Below are 26,401 nucleotides of genomic sequence, written 5' to 3' on the forward strand. Positions count from 1 at the left end.
GCCACTCAAAAGGTAGCAGACATTACAAATCAATATTACTCTTATGTGGGATTTGCCTATGCTTGTCCTGTTTTAGAATACATTTCTGATAATAGCCAAGGCTTTCTTGGAAAGGCCTAGTGATCACTCCATTTTCCAAGGGCTTCTGGTCATGTAAAAAAAGCAGATACTACTGTATAGTGAGTGGCCATCCTTGTAACAAATTTTGGAAACAGATTCAGTCAATCATGCGGAGCTGCAGAATGTCTTCCCTTTAGCAGGCACATCTGGCTCAGTTATTTCACCAGGCATGTCCCTCACAGAGCTGTATTTCTCGTATTTCCTAGATACCATACAAAGTAACGTAGAATGGACCTACATCTCCTCACAGGATGATCCAGAAGACACTGTGCTGCTCATAGCCACACAACATATCCAATTGCAGATAAGAACAATTGCAGGAGGCAGAATTCTAACCATCTTGGACAATTGCCACATAGAGTCCAAGCAGAGCACCTCTCCTACACACTATGCTACTCATCAGGCTTTCATAAGAACACAAATCTATATGGAAAAAGGATGCACTTGTTTTATAGCTCTAATTTATAAATACTAGGCTCAGAGAGCAGCATGTTCTAGTCAACTCGTAACACATCCATTTTTTAATCTATTCTCCTTAAGAAATATTTGCAGATGTAAATATGCCAACGTGCCATCTTGGACCCACACAAACTCCCTCTGAATGCCGCAGAGTAAGATGTTATGCAGGACATCAGCACTAAGCCTCAAGCTCAGCCCCTCTTCGACATATCACATGCACATCCTCAGAATAGAAATCCTTTGCTTCTTTGCCCATCCTTCCACCTCATCTCATCTGCCTTCCTCAGATCTCTGACAGCTTCAGCTCTATGTTCTTATCAGTGCTCCTTGTCAAATACAGATTCAGTACTATGATCCTGCACTTAAAAATCCCCTTTATTCCCCTACAAGACCCATGAGCCACTGCTGCCCCTCTGAAGAGGAGATACAGGTCCTCAGCAAGGAGATAGAGTTGGTTTGAATGAGCCCCAGACTAAAAGAAGCACCAGGGCAACCATACAGAATATTTTTCTACTGTTCTCTCCTATCCCTATACTTTCTGTAGGTATTCAGCTCTTCCCCCTTGCCCTATCCCACCCTGTATCTGCATTTCCATATGTCCTCAGGAGGAGGAAGCATCTATGCATTGAGTGGTGAGGTAGAGAAGGCTGCAGATCACAAGAACAAGGCAGGAGTTTTGCTGGTGATAGGTTCTCCTTTGCTGATGAGAGAGGATCCCAAACAGCTTGAGGGAAATTTCACTAGTGAGTTTTGTCTGAAAGAGAATATGTGAGCAATTCTGCTGCATTTCTTGAACTAGCAAAATAAATAAATAAATAAATAAATAGAAACATTGCTGTGTTGTTTAAAGTTGGAAGGTTAAAAAAACCTCCAAATTATCATGTATGAAAAGTCAAACTTCAACATATTTCACAAAAATATAAAAGAAATACTTGAAAAACTCCATTTTGGGAGATCATGGGAAGATATTTCTTTTAGCTTGTCACCTACTCAGCTGGCAGGCAAGGGATCAGGCAGGGCCACAGCCTCTGTACAGATCAAGTGACCTGCCCTATTTCCATCACCATTGTGACAGGCCTGATGCGTTCCCAGGGGACTTTTCAATACTGTACAATGAACGTTTTCCAGCAGAAAATTGTTCCATCAGAAACCTTTCAATGAAATCTACTGTACATTTTGAAACATTTCATATATACCAGAACACTGAGCATATATTCATACACTATTCACATTCTGTAATCTCCAGTTCCTGTACGAAAGAAAGAACAAAGTAAAACAAGCCCCTTAAAATGTCGATCCCACGTGAAACAGCAAATGATCAGCACAAGCTTTTGTGAGAGGAACTCTAAGCTGGACTCCAATTTTGCTTCTGTCACTTCATCTCCCTCCCGAGATGAGATGGCTCTGCTTGCCATCTCATTTTTGGTTAGGAGCACTTAGCTGCTCTGGGCTCTGATCCCACTATTGACTGCACAGCGGTTTCTGTCATGTCTGTGAAGATCCTCGCTGAAGTCCACAAGGATCTGCCACAGAACCAGAGACACACACGTAATCAACGCACAGAAACCAAGTCTGCCACATCAGAACGTGTGCATATTGCACACACGCTGGATTACAGACTTAACTTCATATTTTCTTGAAAGCTCACATCCTCCCCACCAGCTTTCTCTCCTGTGAGACTCTGTGGCTGGGAAAATTAAAATTTTGTTTCCTTCAAATGCTAAGTCTCCCTTTTTTTCCTAGAGGCTGCTACAATTCTTTCTCTGTGATCTGAAATTGCAGCAATAATTATATTTCCTATTTTGTTCACTGTAGTTGACTGTTTTGGCAGTCATTCTGTAGCAGTAATCCACACATAAAGACTCATCGTGCATTTTTCAATCCAATTTAAAGGGAATTGTTTCTCAAGGAAAGCAAGGGAGAGAAAATGTTCCCTTCTGGCATGATCTTCAAGCCTTTGGGTATTACATGCAAGAATTTTACCTACTTGTCTTATTCATCATTGCATTTTACAAGCACTGATTTAAATTCCTTGCACTTCTGCAGAGGCCCGAGAGTTTCTTCATGTTGCTTTCCCTTAGTTCCCCTTTGATTCTCCCAGCCTTTTAGAGAGAGAACTTTGAATTTTTTGGTTCAGTCTACCAGATGATGCTAAGAGCGCCGAGAGCTCTTGTTTTGTTCTTGTTTTGTTCTGAGGCTATTTGTTTGTTCTAGACTAAGGGAAAGGATGCGGTAGGAATGACAGCAGGGATGGAGTAGGAGGAATGAGAATCATTATTAATTCTTGCCATCAGCTCATTCTCTTGGTTTGATTTAAAAAAGTTGCCCCAAAGTTTTCTTTCTAATTATTTTTGCTGAAATACCCAGAAGCCTTTCATAACGACATTTACATGTATAATGTAGCATTATTAATGTTAAACAAAGTCTTTCAAATCCTCTCCATTTTACAAGCTCCATACTCTTTCAAAATAAATTCTGTTCACAGTAACATCTCGCAGACACAGGCACACATCACCGTTATTTTGTTATGTGTGGACACTTCTTCCCTTTCCCTGTGTGTTTTCAACCTTGATGTTCACTAAGGCATGAAAGAGTAAGAGCAGCACAACAATGAAGATGCTGGGGCCAAAAATAGCAAGGGCTAGGGCAAGTAAAGTAAGATGACAAAAAATTCAACCTTTTAATCCTACTCATTCCAACTGCTGAAACTATCTCTGCATTCCAGACAGGGCAAGCAGTTGAAATAATATGATTACTAGAAAGACATGTTTCAAAATATCTCAGTGGCAACAAGAAGAAAAAAGAACTGAAAGTTTAGGAAGCCAAGTTTGTGTTTGGGAAGCTTCCCATCTCTGTAACCCAACAAGTCTGAGTTTTCAACCATCCTTCCAGCTTGCACCACCAAAGACAGCACATCACCTGAGGAAGCTGCAGTTACATCTGCTGAAATTACAAGAACTCTCTGGAACTTTGCTATGTTATTTTTAATTGTTGCTTTAATTGGCTTTTCTCTCTCCCAAGCATCAACAATTCAGCATCAGTTGGGTCTTAGAAGACCTCTGCTGCATCCCACCCTGCCACCCAACTGTTGCTTTGCTTGGCAAACCAAGCCATGTCCTGTGCTCTGCTCTCTGCTCAAGCATTGTGGAGCAGCTAGACAGGAGGCTGCCAGAGATGGGTGCTTTCACAGCAGTGATGCAGCATATTGCTAGTTTCCAGCAAAAAGTACTTCTTCACCCCATGAATAGTTAAATGGTGGAACAGCTTGTCTACCGTTATTCAATTTACTGATGCTAAAAACTTGCATATGTTCTTAAATGCCAGCAATTTGCACATAGGTAAATGTTTGGAAGAAAAACCCGTCCAGGGCTATTAAATACAAAGATGAACCCTCTACAGAGTTCTGACCCATAACCCCATGGATGCCTGGAGAATATTCTAAGGAAATATCACTAACTGATCCTCTATTTGTCACTGTTGGATACAGAATACTGGGATAATACTTTGATCTAAACCAGATTGCATACCACTAAAACACAATTCTAAATTAGCATTTACTGAGGTTCTGACAAATTAAAGTATTCTGGGACAATATAGAAGAGTCCCTGGGGCTACAAGTTAGACCTATTTACCAGTTCACCTGCTTCATTTTGCACCATTCAATAGAATCAATACTTCTTTGCTTCCTGGAGAACAAATGTGTGCCTGATCATGTCATCAGTGCAGCGTGACATTACTGCCATCCCACAGCAGCCAAAGGTGCCAACTTCATGGGATGGAGCCCAAGGATTTCAGCCATGGCACATCATTCTGCTATGCTCTTCACTTCACAGCAGCTGACCCCAGCTCCAGCGCATCTTTTATGAAAAACAGCAATGCCAAAGCATGGACAGGCTGGAACGGGCTATGAGGCCAGTCATACTCTCAACCAAAATTTACACCTTCATCTGCACTCCAAACATGCACAATTCACTATTTTTGTCCTCTCATCACTTCCTACTCTCTGCTATACATGGAAGTCCCAAAATATACCACAAGGTTAAAAAAAAAAAAAAAAAAAAAAAGTCCTGAGGTAGTAGCCCATTTGGCCAGGGGGAGAATGAGCAAGAAAACCTCAATGCATCACCTTTTCATCTGTGCCCTGGTGGGTAGAAAATTCCAGACTGTATTGCTCTGCCATGTATCACCTTGGACAGTCATGGCAATGCTCCTCAGGACCAGCAGATCTGCTTCCAGTCCTTGATAATATTTAGCCGCCCCAAGCTGCCCAACAGGCATGCCTCCATTTCTGTATATTGCCATTGCTGCCTGTGCTAGCTCCTTTCTCTTTCTACTCCCATGGTCAGAGGTATAGCCCAGGGAATGCAGTTTGGCTGGAGGCATCCATGTGTTGAACTAATCCCAGCTACCACAGAGAGACTTTCAACACCAGTGCAGAGATGAGGTAATGGCGTAGGGAGAAGGCAATAAGCACACCGCAGCCACGCACACCGCCCTCCTCTGCTAACCTCCCTGTCTCCTCACCACGATCCTTCCACGCTTCCATTAAGAAGCTCAAAGCTCTCCCTCACAGAGTCGGCACACACAAAATTGGCACGGGCTTCAGAGGAATTAATTCGGACGGGCAAAGTCTGATCCCTTTCCTGGAGCGTGCGGTAGAGGAAGCAGCGCTCAGCACTTCAGACATCAAGGAAGAGGGAGAGAAAGAGATGAGAGAAAATCTCACATAGAAAAGGCAGCAGGAAAATGTCCTAATTTGGAGAGACAGGCCTCATTGCCATGGCAACCCAGAATCGCCCCACAGCAGCCAGATCTGACTTTGTATGTGGTGTTAAACGGTTCAACCGTTAAGAGAAATGAATAAGGAAAAAATAATAATACTATTGTGACGGTGGAATGGAAAGTATTTGGTAATAAAGAATTTTAATACTAGGGCACTCTAGCAAGCAAAGTGAACCTTTTTGAGTCTTAAGCTGTATTTTTATCCCAACCGTTACGTGCACACATTTTTTTCGTGCCTTCGCTTCGGCTCTGAGGTCACCTCCTCATTGTGCTGCCAGATCCTGCCTCCCAAGCAACAGTGGAAAAATGGCCCTGTTCTCTTCTTTAAAACCTTCTACAAATACCTCCCAGGACAAGGCAGAAACTGGGAATGCATGGCAAACCACATGGGGACAGTGTGGGTGGCAGCACGTGTCACAGAAGGAGTGGCTGCAAGGCGTGGGGTGACAATAGCCACCAGCCTCTGTTCCAGTCACATAATGCACGTATTGCTGGCTGAGAGAGGAATGTGCATCTCTGTTGCTGCTAATTAATTATCTGATGTTGTTCCAAGATCTTTCTGCATGCTTTAGAATGAATAAATATCATGTCAAATCTCCTCTCCCTATCACTTTTGCCTCCTTCTGCTCTCATCCTTAGGGCACCCCAAGCCCCCCTCTCCACAGTGCTGATCCTTGTCAAACTCCTGAATTCTGTAGGTCTCCTCATCCTTTCCTTATCCTGGACAGAGTTCTGCCACCTTTCCTCAGCCCCCATGAGAAGACACACTGATTTTGCTGGGGCTGCCCCTCAAAGGCTAATAGCACATCGAGGTGGACCACTACAAAGAAGAATAAGACAAGGCAAACAGCAGGGAAGGAATGCTGAAATTGACTTTATCCTCTCGAGGTTCCCAAATTGTAACTGAAGGAACAAGTCCCAGGGGATGAGTTCCCAGAGGACTATTCCCTACAGGTTCGTAAGTAAATTAATTGTCACAACAAGATCTCAGGCACCTCTTAAGTGTCTAATCTATTCACCTCAGCTTGTTTCCATACCCAATTTATTCATCAAATGGAAGCAAAACACTTGGCCAAAAGGATTCCTTGATAGCACAAATGCATGCAGCATGGAGAGGACATGCTTCCTTATGGGCTTGGTTACACAGTGATACTGCTACACCCTCATGTTGTTACCTATTCTCATACAAAAACACTTTTCCCTGGTCACAGAAGCTCTAATTGAGAAAATCCTTTTCCTAGTATTGCAGTCTAGACTAGAGCAGAAAAAAAGGAAACTGCATAAGTAAACTCAGTCCTCTACCATCAAACAAAAAAAGCCATCAATGTATGATTCAAGAGATTTGTGTGTTTTATAACAGAACACGGCAGGAGCTGCTGGCTGACTCTTGGCACTCTAGAAGCACAAAATACTTCCTAACAGTTTGTATTGTATATTACTGAGTATTATTACAGGCGTTTCTGAAGCCATACAGCATCACACTACCGGACCAGTACAGTGACCAGTGAGTGACACAGTTGGACAGAAGTGCAGCACTCAGCACAGCAGGAAACAAACACCACTCACAACCTCCAGTTGTCCTCCCAATGGTCAGCATCACAGCATGCTTTTGCCAGCCCGTTTTCCCTTTGGCAAGAAAGCTGCCAACCATAGCTTCCATTTATAACAATTAAGCAGATGAAACTTAAAACCCACATAACATGCATAAAATCTTCCGAGGAAGCTCCAGCAAGGGTGAGAGAAGAGCTGTTATAAGACGAGCCCATGGACTCAGACCAGAACACAACCAGAGACAGAAAAGGTTAATGGCACTATGGCCCACTGGGGAAGAATGGACTGCGGTCATGAGGAGAGGCACAGCCTGATGAGGTTTCTAGCCATTCCCTAAATGAAGCAGTTCCACCATCTGCAGGCACGCACGCTTTGGCATTAAACATTTTGCACAATGGCCTAATTAATAGAGCACAAAGTGACTTATTAAATCTAAATTAAGGAACCAACTGACTAGCAAAAAAATACATATCTCTGGTCAGGTAATGGCTGTATCAAACATATAGATGTTCCCAAAGCCCAGCAACATTCACCAGTAGACTGCAAATAAGCAAAAGTGTAACAGAAGATAATCAGAAATTTTTAAAACAAAAGAGAGGAAGGACACACAGATTTGAGAAGTCTGTCAGATTACCAGACTAGTAGAAATGGAAGGCTGACTGGTTATCCTCCATATGTCCTCCTCTGTCATCAGTTCTGTCTACTGCAGGCTTGCATCTATTCCAAAACTTTCTTAGTCCCATCACAAATTGTTTCAGCTTTGATTGCAGCTACAGAAGATAAGCCCATAGATCAAAGGAGAATTCAGTGCTCAGAAATGCACCCAATGTTTGCTCCGTACCTCCATGCGCTGCATTTTATCTTACTACACTTTTCAGACTCTCCGGTTTTGTCACTCCCTCAAGATCAAAGGATACTTTGACCTTACTTTCACCTTGATGTTGGCACCTCCTCAGCCCACCAGAGGCACTTGCTAGTGAAAGCGTGTCCTGATCTCCTTCAATGCTACTTGAGGAAACCAAATCATGATGGTTCGCTGTAGCCTTGCCACAATGATAGGAATAGGGCTGTACAAAAAGTTCAGAGGGTGCACAGAAGGAAAGTGGGGCAGAAAACAGATGTCCACCTGTTACTTCAAAAAGAAAACAAGGTGCATTTCATGTTTTAAGTGCAATTTTTAAGTCTCTACACTGAAAATATAGTTAAAGGCACGTGTTCTCCTCTCCCACAGAGGATACGAACGGAATAATCCAATTACTGTTGCTGTCATCAGACTAATTTCTTTTCTCAAGAGGTCTGTTTTTGGATAGAAATATTAAAACCTTCAAGCCTCGTGCCATGTTCTCCTTCAAAAGCTAACTGATAGGAGCATGAGGCACCGAGCAAGCGTCTGCTCATGATTATGTCTCATTTGCTTCTGTGATCCAAGCCACCGTGGCATGTTAGCGTGAGTCAGAGAGCGCATACATGTGCGCCACGCACAAGTGTGAACTGAACATCCAACCCCGAGAGACAGCACAGCACGCATTACATGCTCGCTTATGCAAATCGCAGAACAGGACCGCACTGGGTGAATCACAGTGAGTCACCCTGCGAGCGTGTGGCAGTGAGGGTGAGCATGCTGCAAGCATGTTTAGGATACGCTGTGCATGGGTCACTTGTGCAGAAATCACGGCTCTTCAGACAGTCCAACACATGTCTTTACTCACCTTCTGTGTGCATTTTTAGCTTGTTTTTGCAAGGAAATGAAGCTTTTGCAAATATGGTACATGCATTCATGCGTATGTGAGTCAGGCTTCCCAGTAACTCTTGAACCTGCTGGCAAACTTCCACCTGATTTGACAATGGGGCAGAGGACTCGGGGAGAATTAAATTCCTACAGTCCTGTACAGAATATAGCCTGCAACTGCACGCAGTGCTGAAGTCTTTGCCTGGCCCCACAGCAGTGTGTGTGATTCACCCGCTCACAAGCTCGCACCATGGTTCACTAGGCAAGTAAATATACTTCATCCTGACCAGGCGACAGGCCTATAGTGGGCAATCCCTGTACGCACAGCCATTGGGATGCCAGAATACATAGCTTTTCTGCCCAGACACTAGGCATAAAAGACACAAAGTAAAGTGGGCGAAAAGCAACAGAGGACCTGGGAGGAATAATGGGATTACGGTAGGGAGGAGGAGTGGCCAACTCCCGAAAAACTGAAGCTTCTACAGGCAAACCAACTCATCTGGACTAAACGTTTCCTAGTTGAAATAGGGTGGTGGGTAGAAAAATGAGGTCTTTTCAATTCACCCCAGTCCTCACCACTGGGTGAACACTTAGCTTAGCTCCTCTGAAATCTCTTCACACAGCTCAAGTTCTCTCCTCTGTGGATTCTCTGATGTCTACTAAGAGCTAGCTCACGTTACAGTCTTAGCACATAATTCAGTTAAAGAATCAATTAACCATGAGACATGAATCAACTGCAAACAGGATTCATTCATTTGGGAGCTGACAAAACTACTACTTCCACTGCCCTTACACTTACTCCATCTTCCCAACAAGCTATTCCAATGTCAGGTTATAACATTCATTTTTACGTGAGCCAGATGGAAAAAAAAAAAAAAAAAAAAAAAGTCTGTAACATATATTCTAAAAAACAATGAGGGACAGTGGATGTCAGTTTGAAGATACAACCTGATACAACCTGAAATGCCCAAATTTCAGAAGGTGGAGATGGAATTTTTCAAATTTGGGTTGCCTTAACCTGCCTTATGTTTGCGCTCAAAAGATTTTGGCCTACATCTTCAATTTTCACTGCTTCCTGAGAGGTGGGCAGAGCCCATCCAGAGACCAGGTGTCCTGTGCCTGGCAGCTTGGCACACAGTGCTGCATGGAAAAGGCTCTCCCCTTCACCAGCCCTAATGCCACCTGTTCCCCAACCTCCCCACCGCCCACCCAACAGACAGACTGAGCCTGGCCAAGAGCCCAGGCTGTGAAAGAGCCCAAATTGAGCCAGGCAACTTCAAGACACGGGAGGCAGGCACTTCTGCAAGATGTTCTCTCCATATACCATTATCTGAAAAATGCACCATTATCCCACAAGAGTCTCTCCTCTCTGAACAACTATCTCCATTGTTAAGAATCTGTTGACCCCTCTTTTTTATATACAGTACTTTCATAAGAAGAAAATCTTCCTTACATGTCTTCTGAGTTCTACTAGGTATGAGTTTTTTTACTGCCTTGAGTAGATAACTTCAAGGTATTGGTAAACATTGGCTCAGAGTGTCCCCTGGAGAAACATACCATATTCTTCTCTCTCAACTGCCATCCGTGCTATGCCAGCAACAGGAGATTCCCCGCTCCTGACAAATCTTTGTGAATTGGAAGTGATGGAATCACAACATTTCCTGTGGGGTGAATCTCGGAAGGAAGATGACATCCCCTTCAGATGAAAAAATGATTTATTTCAATAGGTCTGAACTACAGATAACCACTTGCATGGAAGAACATTTCTGGCAACAGTGATCTTACCTTGCACTCAGTCCTATACGGGATGTGTGAAACCCATGATCTAAAAGGCTTAAACAGAAGTAAAGGCAAGAAATGCTTCCCAGATCTCTGGCCTCTGATAAATGGAAAGGGATGGTTAATGCAGTCCACTGAGCACTGACATTTTAGCTCAAGTGGATTTGAGTTTGAACAAGCGTTAGACACATACATAAAGGGTAGTAAATTCACTAGAGGATTCCCTGTTAAATTTGGGACAGAATTACATACATCATTAGGACAAGTGAAAAGAACAAATTTATGATATCTTTCCTGCATTACCAGCCCTTCACTAGCCCCTTTTGGCCAAGATGTAAGCACACAGCCAGCCTGCCCTATCAGATGTGCACAACAAACCCTCAGGCAAGCACTCACCATACCCCATGGGCTGCCCCAGCTGAAGTGGCACCAGGGGTCATCCCAGTAAGGACAATGCGGGCTCAGCAGCCTCAGCCCTTGGTCCAAGGGAAGGATCTACCTCTGTGGAAGGCCACTGCAAAGCATTCCCCAAGCTCTTCTTCCCTTAACAACTGGTCTGTGACGTGGTGCAGGCACCACCAGACTGCGTGCTTGGCTGCGGTGAGAGGATCACCAGCCTGTCAAGCTGGTGATGTGAAGAAAGATATTAACTGAGTAATTAAATCATTCCTGTAATTACTCTCACACAGTTATAAATAATGTAGGCCCACACGTTCTCTCTGGAAGCCACAACAGCGAGAGAATAAAGGGTGAGAGATGCAAATGAAAAAGAAAAGAAGAAATAATAACAATAATAAAAACACTTAACATTTATACCGTACTTTGCATTTTCAAAGCACAGTGCAAACAGTAATTAAGAAACAGGGAGAGTGACAGACAAGAGTGGGTGACAGAACTGGAAGGAGAAGGGAGGGGAGTTGAAGGGGCAGGCATGCTCTCGAGGCTCAGCAAAGCTGCCAGCCTGGAGAACATGCTGTCTGGCCCTGTGGATGTGTGGCTTTTCAGCCTTCACTCCCACACTTCCCCAGCAAACCGGGGAGCAAGGACACAGATCCACTTTGCTGAAAGCTAGCAGTAAGGCAAGGGAGATGGAGCCAGGACAAAGTGCTGCGCAGGTCTGAGCCGTGCACGGCATTGGCAGCTGGTGGGGGTCTCGTGCTGGCCAGCAGGGGCCCAGCTGAGCCAGCCTTGTGTGTGTTTTCAAAGACCTATCAGCCTTTTCCCAAATGGAACACTGATGCCAGTGTTCCCTGCACCCCGGCAGTCTTCTCTCACTCCCTCTATGGCTCAGCACGGAGAAGTGAAGCAAATATTTGGTGAATGTAAAGCTGAACATGAGGCAGCAGTGTCTCCTTGCAGCCCAGAAGGCCGACCATATCCGGGGTTGCACCTAAAGAGCAGTGGTCAGCAGGGCAAGGGAGGGGACTGCTGCCTCTACTCTGCCCTTGTGAGGCCCCATCTGGAGCACTGCTTGAGGCCAGTCTTGAGGCCTCCAGTACAGGAAGGATGCAGAGCTATTGGAGAGGGTCCAGAGGAGTGCCACAAAGATGCTCACATAGATGGAGCACCTATCCTCTAAAGAAAGGTTGAGGAAGTTGGGCTTATTTAGCTTGGAGAAGAGAAGGTTCCAGGGAAACCTTGCGGCCTTTCTCATCACTGCTAACTCCAGCTTTTAATGCCCAACAGCTTCATCCGAGCAGTGCAAGCGTTACCACCTCTTCCTCAAACATTAGCTTCATTAAGTCACGTTTCTGGTCATAATCTACTCCCCTGCCGCAAGGCTTCACATGTTTCTGGTCTTTTCCTCTGCTACACAGAGTATTTCTCCTGTCTGGATCCTGACAGACCTTGTAGGAAAGCCAGTCCCACCCACCTTCAGCCTCAACAGGGCCTGCGTAGCCCCCAATCCAGCACAGCTTCAAAGGACACGATCTCTTCAAGAGATATGTAGCAAGCATCTAAAAAGACTGCTTCGTATATACAGTTTCTCATGGTTTATAACAAGGCTGAACTTGGGGCAACCTATGCTGTGGAAATCAACCATATTTTCATTAAAGGTCCTTCCCTGGAAGACACCTTCTCTAGGCTTCCTATAACTTTTATAGGAAGATATGCCAACAATTTAAACACGAACAGACCGTGAATCTTCTGCCTTGTTTTTAAGAGAGCTATTTTATTTTCCAAATAAAAAGAGAAATAAATCAATCAGCTTGAGGCATACACCTGGCATTGAAAACTTTGCTCAAGCAGTCATAGTCTGGCAAAGTTACAGGCAAACCCCAAGAGGATCTTATAATGGGGAATGCTGGGCAAGCTTACAATAGACGGTGCTATCAGTCTCGCATAGAATAAGCTCTCCTGCATGCTGCAGCTATTCAGCCACTTCTAATGGGGGTTACAGCTTCTCCTCCTGGAGTTCAGATTTTCAAATCAAGCATAGTATTTACTTCAGCTGGAAAAACTCATTAACTGCTCACTAGCAATTAGGTAGCCTTTACCTTTTGTAAAGCTCGAAGTACTTTACAAAAACATCATTACTCTCTTCTTGAAAAGGGCAAATTACTATAGACAGAAGTTGAGCAACTTTCCTAAAGTCACATAGAACGCTGGTTTAGAGTAGAGCTGTAAATGAGGACTCTGGTGCAGACTTATGTGATTCTTTAGTCCCAATGAACCCCTTAGATCAGTCCCACACGTTGTGTGCGCTTTTTTTTTTTTTTCTTTTCCTGCTTGCCTTTTAACTCTCCATCTCCTTAATTCCTCCTTTTCCCTCTGCCCCTGGAACATACATTTATTATCAGGAACCTCACTGATATACAGCTAAATGTTACCGTGAAAGTACAGAGAGAAAAAGTGCCACAACAGTCTTCTCCAGGTTTTTTCTTCCAATCACACACTCCCCCCCTTTTTTTCTTTTCTCTTCTTTTGCCCTGTCAGTTTTCCTGCTCTTGTTCTTCCTTTTTCTCCTCCACCCAGTCATATAACACAATCTCTAGTGTTTAGTTCACTCCTGGTTAAAAACAGCTGAAATAACATTGAATTCATGCTCTCCCCTAAGGAAACTAGAGCACACCCTAATAAAAATGTCTGAACTTTCTTCTCAATACACAGACAAATTATATCTTTTCTCAGTTCATTCTGTTGCTCCTTCTGGCAACAAGTTTAAGCATTATCTTCTCTAATTTTAGTCTCTCTGTGTTCACTGCATATATAAATCACAACCTGACTCATTGTTTAGCCAATCTACAACATGCATGTATAACTATTTCAGTCTTTCTTCATGTATCAGACTCCTCCAGACCCTTAACAGACTCACATATTACAATATCATTTTTATACCCTATTTTTTTTCCAGCCTTTGTATATTTAATTTCCTTAACTTCCTTCATAATCCATCCCCTTGACACTTGGTTAATGAGGCAAATAAGAGGCAAAGAAGAAAAGATTTTCTCAAAATCTTTGTTTCTCCCCATCCCATGGTTATTGGGGAATGATAGGCAGTTCTGAAGCAGCAGCACTGGGCAATTTCACACTCAATATTTTCAATTTTATTTCGAGACCAGTTTAGAGTAAGGACAAATTTGAGTGTAATTATTTTAGATTTTGTGCGATAAATAACTGCTTGGGGTTGTAATAAAGGACTGTCTGCTCCTAAATGAAGAAACTAATCTCTTTGTCCGGCTGGGGATTGCACAAATTGATTTAATACTTTGTTTTTTTATTTTATTTCAAAGAAGAGGTTAGATCTCATCAAGCTACCAGATTTTCTGTAGATAATTGCACATAGATTCGGAAATCTACCCAAACATCACAAATGGCAGGGCAAGGAAACAGGCAAGAAAAGGACATTTCCATAAAAGCCCCATTACTTGTAAGGGCCAAGCTGGGGGGAAAAACAAATCTATTTCAGGTAGACAATGCCAACAGCTCCTCTAAAGGTTAGTAGGAAAGGAATTAGCCCCACTTCTCCTTCCCTCAGGTAGGTTGCAGTGGTTGCATTCAGAGCCAGGAAAGGAAAGGTCTTCTAATACTCAAAAGATCACTATAACAACAGCAGAAAGCTAACACTGAGTACTCCTCCAGGAAGAATTACATGACCCAAAACAGCTTATAAATAGTTACAAAAGGTTGATGTACAGCAATCAGACTTCAGGTTTGTTTGACGTATGCTGTGTGGGACAATTTCTGCAAAGTTCTACAGACCCCTATAAGCTCTCTCACATTCAGTGTCCCAGGTCTGTCCTAGGACTACTGCTGCCCAAAAGAGCACAAGAGTCCGTTGGCAGAGCACGAGCCTCAGTGGCTCCAGGTTTTCCTCTCCCCAGTCTTGGTACAACTCAAGCAAAGATGGCGCCTTCAGGCTTCAAGTGTACAAGGCTCAGGGTAGATATTAAGTGATATCAAGTAGAGCATATTTGAAGGAAAGCTATGTTTGCGTTAAATATGTACACAATATAAATAAGTGGGCTTTCTTGTTAATAAAAAAATCAAACTCCATTATTTTTTCTCACGACTCTCAGAAACACTACCTCTAAAGAAATGAAAGCCTTCAGATGGCATTCCTCCTAAGCACACTGAAAAAAAAGTAGAGGGAAACTTGAAAAATTATAAAGGAAATTAAATTTTAAAAATTAAAAATGCTATTTTATTATGATATTTAAAAAAAGACATTTATTTAAAAAGCCTTTTTTTTCCCACTGAAAGAATATTAACAAGAGTACTTCAGCTCTTGCTTAGGAAACAAGAGTTAGCACTGATGGATTTAATGGCTCTGGGGAGAAGCTAAAGCTCTTAACAGTTCATTTCCAGGTTTCCTAATATCTGAGGGATTTTTAATGCCGCAATTTATTTGTAAAGTAATAACAGTTGTTCTAGGGAAAGTTTGAGATATTAATCAAACTGAACAGAAGTACACTACCTCTTTTTCTTTGTATGAAAAATTTCATTTTGTATGGATGGATTAAACACACAAACATAAATTACTGATCCACCTGGCCTGTGATTACATGTGTATATTCAAACAAAAAGCAACAGTGGCACACAATACCAGCTTTTATTCTATGTATCTTTGACCTACCTTTTTTTCCTCCCTCCCCAGCTTTTATAGCAGACGTAGTTTGAGGACACATTAAATTTAGTTCATTATTTGTGACTTACCCAGAGCTTTCATTTGGCAGCAAGAGAAAACAAAGTACTGAACACAAAAGAAGAGTAAAAATCACATCCTGAATAAAAATCTTAAAAGCTTGAAGTGGAACTGCTGAATTTATTTATAAGATCAATCTCATCTTTTATAATCATGAGATAAGTCTAAGAAACATTTAAACTATTACTGTCATCGAGTGCACTTTAAGAGAAATGAAAATGTATTGTGAATTTACATAAACTGCATATCCTTTTGCTTTGGAGGGAAAAAGGAACAGAAATCTAACAACACTGACCATACTCCTTCAATATTTGCAAATCAATGTGTGTCTTTTCTCCCTTTAAATCATCTTTTTTTTTTTTTTCTTTTTTTTTCCTTTTTCCACAGAAACCATTCAAAGGGAACTCTTCCTCTTTTATTTTACTGAATTTCTTTCACACAAGGACTCAAAATTTTCTATGTCAAGTCTACTGGAAATGAATCAAATTTATGTCCAAAAAATGAGGTTTGCATTCCCCATACATCTCTATTATTTAACCTTTGGAAACCTGAGAGTGAAAGTGCTTTCCTTTTAATTACAGATATTCTGTTTTTAGCAGCACTGTCCCAGTGTCTTTGACTCTGTCCTGGTTTTCAGCTTATATCTAGGTGCTCAACTTATCCAACTAGTTTTGATTTCCCTGAACCAACAGCATCATTTTATTACATTCACACCTCTCCTGCTCTCCAAGTCTGGACTTGCTCCCTGCTGCACTATGCACGGCCAGGGCATAGAGCTATCGCATCAAACTTCAGCAATGAAGGAGAGATGATGCGTCTTGGAAACCTCAGAAAACAAAAACAAATGAGACAGGGATTTATGATGCGGGACTGGCAAGGTAGAAGGGGAGATTCCAGGCTGGATATGAGGAAAAATTTCTTCTCAAAAAGAATGGTGTAGCAGTGGAACGGGCTGCCCAGGGAGGTGGCTGTGTTATCATCCCTGGAGGTGCTCCACAGCCATGGATGTGTGGATGTGGCTCTGAGGAACATGGTCAGTGAGCAGGGTGGGGATGGACTGACAGTTGGATTAGATAGTCTTAGAAGTCTTTTCCAGCCTTAGTGATTCTGTGATTCTAAGACAAAGTGTATTTTGGTGTGAATAGGGAGGAGGGAAGGGGAGAGTGGTGCAGGATGCAAGGTACTGAAGGGAGTAGTAGAAAATTCAGCTCTGTGCTGTCAGAGAAAAGGAAACGAATACAGATTTTAGATTAGTTTCATGCAGCTTTTATGCAGATTTTATTATCAGCATAGCTCTATTTAATACATAATTTTTCCCTATCATTTTATTTCCATCAGTATGGCTACTCTATATGAACAAGCTCTAGAGTGTGAACAGCAAGGGCTGCAATGATAAAGGAGAATTTTCAACTGGGAGAACATAATCGCCTTCCTCTTCCAATACTTCAATACTTTTCCTTGGTGCTGCCTATGCATCATTGTGTTATTCTAAAGCTGCACCCAAGGCACTTCCTGCTCTTACCTCTTCTACTTTCATTATCACCAAGTTGACTTTTTCTGTAATTCAAAAAAAAAAAAAAAAAAAAAAGTCTGTTGTTATAAAACAGACTAGTCAGTCAAATACACATTGTTGTTATTACTTCTTCTTCTGCAACTGTTTCTTTACCTCCTAGTTCTGGGCAGAAGCGATAGTAGGTAATATTAAAAACGTAATGAAAAAAACCCTTCCCAGGCTTCCAGTCTCAGGTCTGCAAACACAAGATACTGGTTTGCGTGCTTATCTGAACTGAAAGTGCATTTGCAGGCTTGAAGGTTTCCTCCCACCATCAGTCTCCTAACGTAGAGCATCCTCATCAACCAGGTATTTCCATATTGTGATAGGATAGAATTTCTGCTTTCAAAACAACTTGAGAGAAAAAATTATTTTAAACACTGGAATGGGAGCAGATGTGCTCACTGGTCACAAGTGCTTTGCAGTCCTCAGGACAATGCTTAAGATCAGGCAGAACAAAACGAGAAAAAGAAAAGTCATTGAGGCAACATCAGGCAAAGTGAAGAGACCAGAGCTTCAACAGACAAAGCACTTGGAACCATAGATCCTAGCACTTGTGAAGGTAAAAACTTCTCTCCTCTCCATTTCACGTATTCCAGATTCAACACAGATCAGCAGTGATCCATGCTATTCCCTTTCTCGTCAGTGGTCCCAGTGAGATGATGCTATGATTCTAATCCTTTTCAAGGTGCTGGTACCAAAACAAGGAGCAGGCATTTCTTTGCAGAGCTGAAACAGTGCAGCTCTTCCAGCCTGCTCCACAACTTCCGGACTTGCTCCTCTGAGAGGAGCCAACTCAGGGGCTATTGGACCAACAAAATGAAAGCTACAGCTCCCGCTGCATGATGTCACAGCTGATGATCTCATCAGAGTCTAAAGGGGCAGAACTAGTGGTGAACAAAACTCTCTCTCAGCAAAGTGGTCTCTCCAGTGCTGGAGTGTGGCACAGCACGTCTGTGCTGTACCAATTTCCTGGAACTAACCCCAGATCTCAGTGTGCAAACATCATCTGGTCATTTTCTTCTGATGCCAAATTTGGCAGAGATTAAATGCAACACTTTGTAACAGCTAAACAGGTGGGATTGGAGACATGAGCTCCAAGGAGAGATACAGCAAAAACATATGCCAATAACTATATACTTATTGTTCAGAGGAAAAAGGCTAAACAGGGAAAACCCAACATTCTCCACAAAACCTAATCAAATGCAATATTAAAGATCACAATTTGAAGAAAACAATGAGAAAATCCAGATGTTGAATTTTTCCCACAGCATCCCTCCACTCACTGTTACATCTAGGGCAGGATTCATGGCATTTAACCTGAGGCATCTGAAAGAAATGGGGGTACAGCTTTCTTCAGTGATCAGTGGGGAGATACAGAACTGTTCCACAAGCATTTCAGGGCATCCTGAGGTGGGTGGCATGAACTATCCCCAGGTGGCACCACCCTCTCCACTGTCGCAATGTCTGAACCTCCAGCTAGCAGTTAGCAAACATTCAGATGCTGACTGAGAGCAACCTATACAGTGTCTCAATCTACGAGTACAGTGGGGAGGGAAGTAAATTCAGGCTCAAAATTGTCTTTTTCCTTTCTCTTTATTTTTTCTCTCTCTTTTTTTTTTTTTTTTCCCACCTGCCCTTTTGTGTCTCAATTCACCAGCTTCATAGTACATTACAAAGCTCTCTTCGCACATGGACCCAAATTTCCTCCCAGACAGAGTTATCAACCCTCACTGAAGCTGTAACAATTTCTCATATTCCTCCAGGGAAGGTGGTTCAATGGAGTTTTTTTGCTTCAACTTCCAGAGAAGAAGGGCTTATCTGTCACACTAAGGTGTCAGTGGTTTGCACTGTTCTTTAGGTTTGCACTGGTGTTATTGATCGTAAATGCACAGGGAATGCAACAAAACTGTAAGTGCAGGTCTGAACCCATGAAATGCTGAGCAAGTTCGATCACAGCTGACTGCTGCAGGCATTGGGGGGATGCTGACAGAAGCAACGTGTGCTTGCAGGAGCAAACCCCCGCCACAAGACTCATTTGCAAACTACGTGACTAAGGATAAGAAAAAGCAATACTTCTGTCAAGGCCCTCTCTGGAAAACAGATTAAGGACTTACCAGTCTGACTTCAGCATTTTTAGTAGAATATCAATGTATTTACTCTCCACCCTGTTTTAATTCAATTCATCAAACAAATACGATCCATTAAACATTATGCACCTGTGAAGCAGAAGCTCTAAAGGTCAGCATTTTCAATTCATGTTTAAAGAAATCTTGGCCTTTCCTGAAACCACAGATCTTCGTATGTAACCCACTTCTCCTGCCTGCCAAACTACAAAAAGGGAGCGTGATAAAACAAGATCTCCATTCATAATGCTTCCACCTTCATGCTCTCTGTGGGTTGCCTGCTTGCCAAGAGGCTCTTTAGAACTGAGCTGGTGGGGTACACAAGGCAGCAGCATGAGGTGCCACCTTCCCAAGGAGAGATGAGAGAGAAGCAAGAAGAAAAATCTTTGCCGAGTTCAATTGGCCAAATCTCCATTTGAATTTTGGTGTAGTAAATCTGATCTAATCCTACCACAAGTGATGGAGCTGTGCTGGATTTACACTACAGGAATTGGAAATCAAAATTTGGCCTGCCAAGTCCAAAATTGCAAAGATCTTTTCCCAGCACATAGAAGGTTTGGCATCAAAAATACTGATGCTTGTTCGAAGAAGGGATAAAATGCTATCATAAGTGTGAAACACAGCATTCAACTGTTGCCCCAGACCTGGTTTACACTGTGCAATGCAGGAGACAGGAGAGCCTCATACAGCACTGTTCCCAGCTGCCCACAAAACTGGTCATGGCAAAGTTCAAGGCGCATCTGGACAAAACTCTCAGATGCAAGGTGTGATTTTTGGGTGATCCTGATTGGGTGTGGGCTCAATAATCCTCACAGGTCCCTTCCAGCTCGGGGCATTCTACGATTCTATAAGCTCTTCCCAAAAAAGAAAAGTCTGTTACTGAGGGTAAAATGGGGCAGAATGTCTTCTGTAACAAGTGGGGAAAAAAAAAAGAAAAAAAAAAACACCTGTAATTATTTTATTAAATGACTACTTTAGTTCAAAGACTAATTTGAGAAAATAACACTGTGTATTAAATGTATATCTTTTGGCAACTGAACATTTGGTCAAAGAACAAGAAAAAATATTGTAATTAATTTATTCCTATCTACTCACCTAAAATAACCTGCCCTGGGTTATTTACTTACAAATTAAATTAAACAGAAAATGCCTGGATTTCGCAGTCCACTAAGTCTCTTTCTGAGGAAATGTTGCCAGTGGTCAGCTTAAGTCTCCCCCTTTATTCAATTAGACCTGATTCTGCCTAGTTAAATGTCTCAGATTCATTGAAGAGTGACTGCAAAAGGAAAAGACTGCTTGTGCCCGTTTGTTTCTGTATGATGCACAAAGCATGGTCAAGACATTCTTCTCAATAAAGGTGCTGCCCTCATCTCTTTGTCACACCAAGTCTGCAGGGAAAAAGGCAGCCCACTTCTCTTGGATGCTCCCATCAGCCCACAGCAGTTTGGGGGCCACTGTCAGCCACATTAGCTGGCCAAATGCACACTCAGGCGTGAACTGCTGGGGTACCTTGCTCCTCCCACGAAGGCTATTTCTGTTGGGTCCGACTGCAACCCAAGGATGCTCCCCTAAGCTCGCAGATAACAGCTGGCCAGAGCTGGTGCTCTCTGCATATTGCAGCATTCAAACGCAGATGTGGGAAAGCCTGTTTGTGCAGTAACTGCCAAGAAAACTGGCTAGAGACAGGGAAAAATGAAATGTCAGCGACATGATGGAAGCACAGTGGAAACAAGAGGGTTTAGCTGGACCAGTTCGGACTGGTTACTTGCTTAGGCTAGCACCTATTTAACTTCAGGAGCTGATTAACACTTCTGAGAGACAATAGCTTTATTAAAGATTCAATTATTTTTCAATTAAGATGTAAGAGCTGTATTAAACGTCCCTGAAAATGCCACAACGTCCTACAGCTCCTTTCAGGGAAAACACAAGCTAGCATTCTTGGCATTTCTAAGGTAAAACACTGGTAAAAATAAAACCTTTAAAAAAAAATCACAGTTGTCAAAGTCTTTACACTTCTTAAGGAAGAAGAAAAGAGCTCATTCTTTTGCAGCTCTCTTCTATCTGCTCCTTCCCCTCCTTGCTTTTTCTCTGTTGCAGATAATTCCACATGATTAATAGGCTCTCCTCAGCAGTGCTACACAGTTAGCTCTTTTAATCTCTCTTTGAATCTGAGTCTCTCTAATCCCCCAGCCCTTCGGCCCCAGGAGACTCCACCTGAGGATCACAGAACAAGATAGTTCTCTCTGTTTCAACTTCCAATCTGCAAGTCTACAATCGAAGAAAGTTCAAATTTACCTTATCTGCCATGATCATAGAGGAGCCTCCATGGATGCCCAGGATGGGAGTGAGGGTCTGGGCAGAGATGAAGTCCAGGATCTGGGCAATGGCTTCCTGGTCTGTGTCATCAGCAAATACCACCCCTTGAATCTTCCGGTCTGACATGAGGTCACAGATGCGGGTGATGATGCTCTTGGGATCAGTTTCATTCATGGCCACCAGCTCCACCCGGGGCACCACTGAGAGGTGGTGGAAGTCATCTTTCTCGTGGGCATCTTTGATGGCCACTTCGTCTGAGGTCCCCACCAGGATGACCGCAATGCCAATGCTTGGGTGGCTTTTTTGCGCGTGGGTCCCGCTCCCTGTTGTTGCGAGGACTGCCAGCACCAGCCAAAACCTTGGAGAGTAGCACTCCACCCTGGGCCTCATCTTCAGCTCTTACACTCCCTGAGAAATAAAGAAACAAAAGGAAAGGGGGAAAGTGAGAGAAAAGTGATTAATTGACAAGTCAATCGCTCAGCATTCAAGGCAGATCCATCGATCTTCCTCAGCCAGTAGCTGTCCTCCCACCAGTCTTTCTTGCCCAACGCCCAGTTCTTCTGTTGCATTCATGGCAACATACTAAGTTCTGGTCTCTACCCCAGAGTTTGAAGTCACTTCAGAGTGACAGCAGAAGATGGGATCATGTCATCTATCTTAGGTCCCATGTCATGCTGAGACCCAAGTCAAAACTGATTTTGAGAATTGAGGTGAATTGTCCACTGACAGCTGTTCAGCTGTCTTTGTGAAACTAATTGCTTATGTCAAGCCCATGTCTAAGTGCTTGCCCTCAACACAAAGGAATTATTAATGCTTGTGATCAGTTCGGCCTCCTTCTGGTAATACAGGCAGAGAGGCTGAAAGAATCAGACAGACAGGACTGCTTTTTACTGCCTCAGCACAGCACCTCTAGAGTAAAGACAAATGGGCAAGGCCATTGGCTGGATGTGGGCGGATGTTACTCTGCATACGCATTGCATACAGCCCTCCTACCCAAGGGACACACACCACTCATATCTTTAGTAGTCAGTCAGTCTTGTGTCTTTCACCTGCACAAAGTCCATTGTTTTTAAAAAGCCAGGGATGCAAAATTTCCAAATAGTCATAGCTAAAAATGAATCAATGAGGTATGGAGAGGACATTCCCTTCAAGACCCCCATGACAACTCTGTTTTCCAATAAGCAGAAAGACTCAAAGAGCTTACTCTCCACTACCGCAGCCAAGAAAGTTACAGTGGTCTTTTCCTTGAACAAATCCACTTCATTTTATAGTCATAATAGTAGAAATAGGAAAGCCTGATGAAGTCATCTCTCCAGCTCCTGCCTGAGCAAGATTGTTCCTACCTCTTTATTCACTCTTGATTTAATAGTACCTCACGTTTTCACAGCACTTTTCATTTCAAAGGAACTTTACCAACACTAACTAATTCATTCTCACAGCACTTACAAGGAGTAAGTATTACTAAAATCCTACTGAACTGGTGACAAAAACAGAGCAGTGACCTCCCTGGCCACCCATCACCCTTTTGGGGAGCAGCACTGTTCACCTTGCCTATCCAGGGCCACTTTGCTGTCCCAAGCAGATTTCAGGCATTTCAAACTAGAGAAGACTTCCCCTTAGACGTTCACACCCAGCAGTCTGTTTTTCAGCAGCCAGGCTCACTTAGATTATGTACACCAGTACTACACCACTGACCCTCTAAGCCTTGGGGAATCTAGAAATCAGACTCTTTCATGCCCTTCACAGCCACATGTCTCTCTATCAAATGTACAGAAGGCTGCAGTAGCAGGGACAATCCCAACAAGACTTTGGGGAAGTTGGAAGTCCACCCAACAGCCTGCATGATACCAGCCAGCCCCAGCGAAAGGGTTCATGCAACTCTATTGTGCCTTGCCCAGAAGAACACATACTCAGTACCTGCTCTCTCTCTCTGCTTAGCATGGCAAGGAGACTGTATCCTGCATTGTTATTACTGGATAAATAACTGGAGAATAAAATAGATATTAAATATGCACCAAAGGAACCAAATCCACTTAGGAGACTGAAAGCGACCACGGGTACAAAGCACCAATCGATTCTAAACTCTCTGACAGATCTGCTTTCTGAGAGATGCTCACAAGAACCAAGGGACTTCGAGAGTTTGGCAAAATGAACAGCTAACTTCATTCCAGCAGGACTGTTATCCTCCAATTACGAGTCACTAAATTAGATTCCTTCACAGTGAAATGCAGTCCCCACTCCTGCAATGCTTTATTAACTTTAATGCACTCTGTACGCTCTCTGTCTCTCACTTTCTTGCTCACTCACTTTAATGCTATATTTGCTCTCTTTAAAATATGTCTCCTGCGATCTCTGCATAGTCTCACACAATCTATTACGCTTGGTTAGGTAATGGCTAGCTGTGATACGCAGGGAGCAGACTCTAGGTTTTTCCCAGCCCCTCTCCCACCAGGAATACTTTACAGGGCCTTCCAACACAGAGAGCAGCAATGCAGGAGCTACACAGGCAAACATGACAGCTGCCTGCTTTCACACCCAAGCACAGACCTTTCCCATAGGAAAATATGCTGGCCAAGAAACCTGTTCCCTTCTCTTCATCTGCTTCAAAGCCAATTAATCTCTAGGAACTATTTCCAAGAGACAGCAGAAGAAGGCCCAGATCATGAAGAGCATTTAGGTGCCAACCTACTGAATGTCTGGCTGATGGGATGCACCCCTAGACATATTTTCTCTTCAGTACAAGATGATGGGGTTCCCTGCAAAGTGACAGAAGCTCGGTCTTTGTCCAGTGACACAGAGAGTTGCCAGGGCTAGTAAAAGACTGATGTGAAGAGGTCACAGTGCCACCGCAGCCAAATGGCATCTCCGTCCACTTTGGATCTTCAGCCATGAGCCCTATTCTGGCTCAGGTAAAGCAATGCTTAAGTAATCTCTGCTTATCCACCCACCCATGACAAGTCTCCATCTCTTACTCAGACATAACTTCTCTGTTAGTGTGTTTCAGGAACACGGATGCTGGTTGCTGGCATGTAGACCACCCACCTGAGGCAATATCAGGTACCTCTTCCTGGCTGGGTGCCCTGGTAGGATGGGTCCCAGGGTTGTGATAAGGCAGGAGCGCATCAACAAAGGGTACCCAAACCAAGGATGGTGGTACCCTCAGCCAAAGGTTGGCCTCTACCATTCAGACCTAGTACACTGCCACAAGGCATGAGCAGGTTCAAAGCACAGAGTTGCACTGTGCAAGTAGAGGCTGTTGGAGATCAGAACAGGCATCCCAGCACCAACCCCTATCTCTCTTTCCTCCTCTAGTCTTTCTCACCATGAGCCCTTTTTGAATGAATGCTAGTAAAAGGCACAGGTACACCTGCACAGATATTGTAAGACTAAAGTGATCTCAGAATTATTGTGAAAAGTTGTTTCGTATACAGCAGCAAGTTTTATCTGTTTACTTCTGCAGTGTTCAAATGGAAAAGTTTGAGACACCCAACTGAGGAAACACCAGAGGTAGTGTGGGGACATCCTTGCGAGTATTACTGTTTTCTCTTACTCCAGTGAGTATTTGCAAATTCACATGGAGAAACTCATAAGATCATGACAAAGCTGCAGTTCTAAAACAGAGAATTGTCTCTAGTTGCTCCAAGTAATTTTAATAATCCTCAAATCTAATTTCATAAGCCAAGAGTGACTTTTAAAATGCATCAAGGTTTTCATTCCAAAGTATTTTACATCAGTAGGTTTTCTCCTTATCAATGATGCAGGGTAACAGCGTCAGGAAGGCTCTTCTGCCTTTCCAAAACAATTCGGTAAATCTCAAACTCCATTCTAGCCAGTAATGTCTCTCTCTTTTTTTTTTTTTTGTTTTTTAAAGGCATTATTCCACACTATTATATTCTCCCTTTTTCCCTGGTACAGAATGCATGACAGGGATATTAGACAAAGTGCTTTTACAGACATATCTATATTTAGACATAAACATGCCTGTAAAATGATTATAACTCTATAATCTTATTTTATTTACCAATAAAACATATCCAGCATTGTAGAGGAATGCAGCATCTACTTAATGCTGCAGAACAATATTACACAATCATTGTTAAAACAGGGAGGGAGACCTAACTTCTCCAATTGAAAATGCAAGAGGAATGTAGGTAGTCAGACAGCAATTATTCAGTTGGAATTTGGCCAGGACCAAAAGGTTAGACTGCTTAAAAATATCATAAGAACCTTATTTGACAGTGCATTTTGTGTGGATCAAATCTAAGATAAGTATTAATAGAAAATTATTAGCTGCACAGCCAAAAATACAGCTCAGCGTTTAGAGATATTTCTGGGAAAGTACACAAATAGGTCACTGTGCATTCAACCAAGCTAACTGTAAATAAAGTGCTATGCCACGTAGAGCAAAGTGAGGCAATCTTTAGGTGGGATATAGCATTAAGGCAGAAGATGGGGTCAGCTCTGTTGTGTGTTCACGCCAGTGCCTCCATCTGCTGCAGCCAAGCCAACTGGGCAGCCATGTGCATCAGGCCCTTGGGACGGTATTTGCAGGGCCCCAAAACCCCAGCAAAAGAAATGGAAGTCCTGTAATGCTTCAGTCTCAGATATCAAGTTGCCTTAAAGGCAGCTTTCCTAATTAGGATGAAGTTGATACCTGAGACAAGGGGCTGAACATCATCAGAAAAGTATAGAGATATAAGATCTGGACAATGAATGAAAAATCAACCCTCGTGTTTACAGCCCTAGTTGAAAATAGGAAGAAATTCACCTCAGCTGTGAAATACTTCAGAAAGCTGGCAGATGTTTTTTGTCTGGTATCCAACACACCACCAGGGAACAGC

The 26,401-nt window shown here is 42.9% G+C and overlaps 1 protein-coding gene across 3 annotated transcripts in view; it reads right to left on the minus strand.

The window, feature by feature from the left end:
• Positions 1-26,401, minus strand: part of GRIN2B (glutamate ionotropic receptor NMDA type subunit 2B) — a 205,650-nt gene that overhangs the window by 145,730 nt on the left and 33,519 nt on the right. For all 3 annotated transcript variants that reach the window (XM_090141067.1, XM_090141071.1, XM_090141110.1), the window contains one exon: positions 21,540-21,968. In XM_090141067.1, the coding sequence (XP_089997193.1) occupies positions 21,540-21,950 (411 nt within the window). In that variant the 5' untranslated portion in view covers positions 21,951-21,968. The remainder of the gene's footprint in view (positions 1-21,539; positions 21,969-26,401) is intronic.

Source organism: Phasianus colchicus, chromosome 1, assembly GCF_987193195.1.
Source record: "Phasianus colchicus chromosome 1, bPhaCol1.hap1.1, whole genome shotgun sequence".
Lineage (NCBI taxonomy): Eukaryota > Metazoa > Chordata > Aves > Galliformes > Phasianidae > Phasianus > Phasianus colchicus.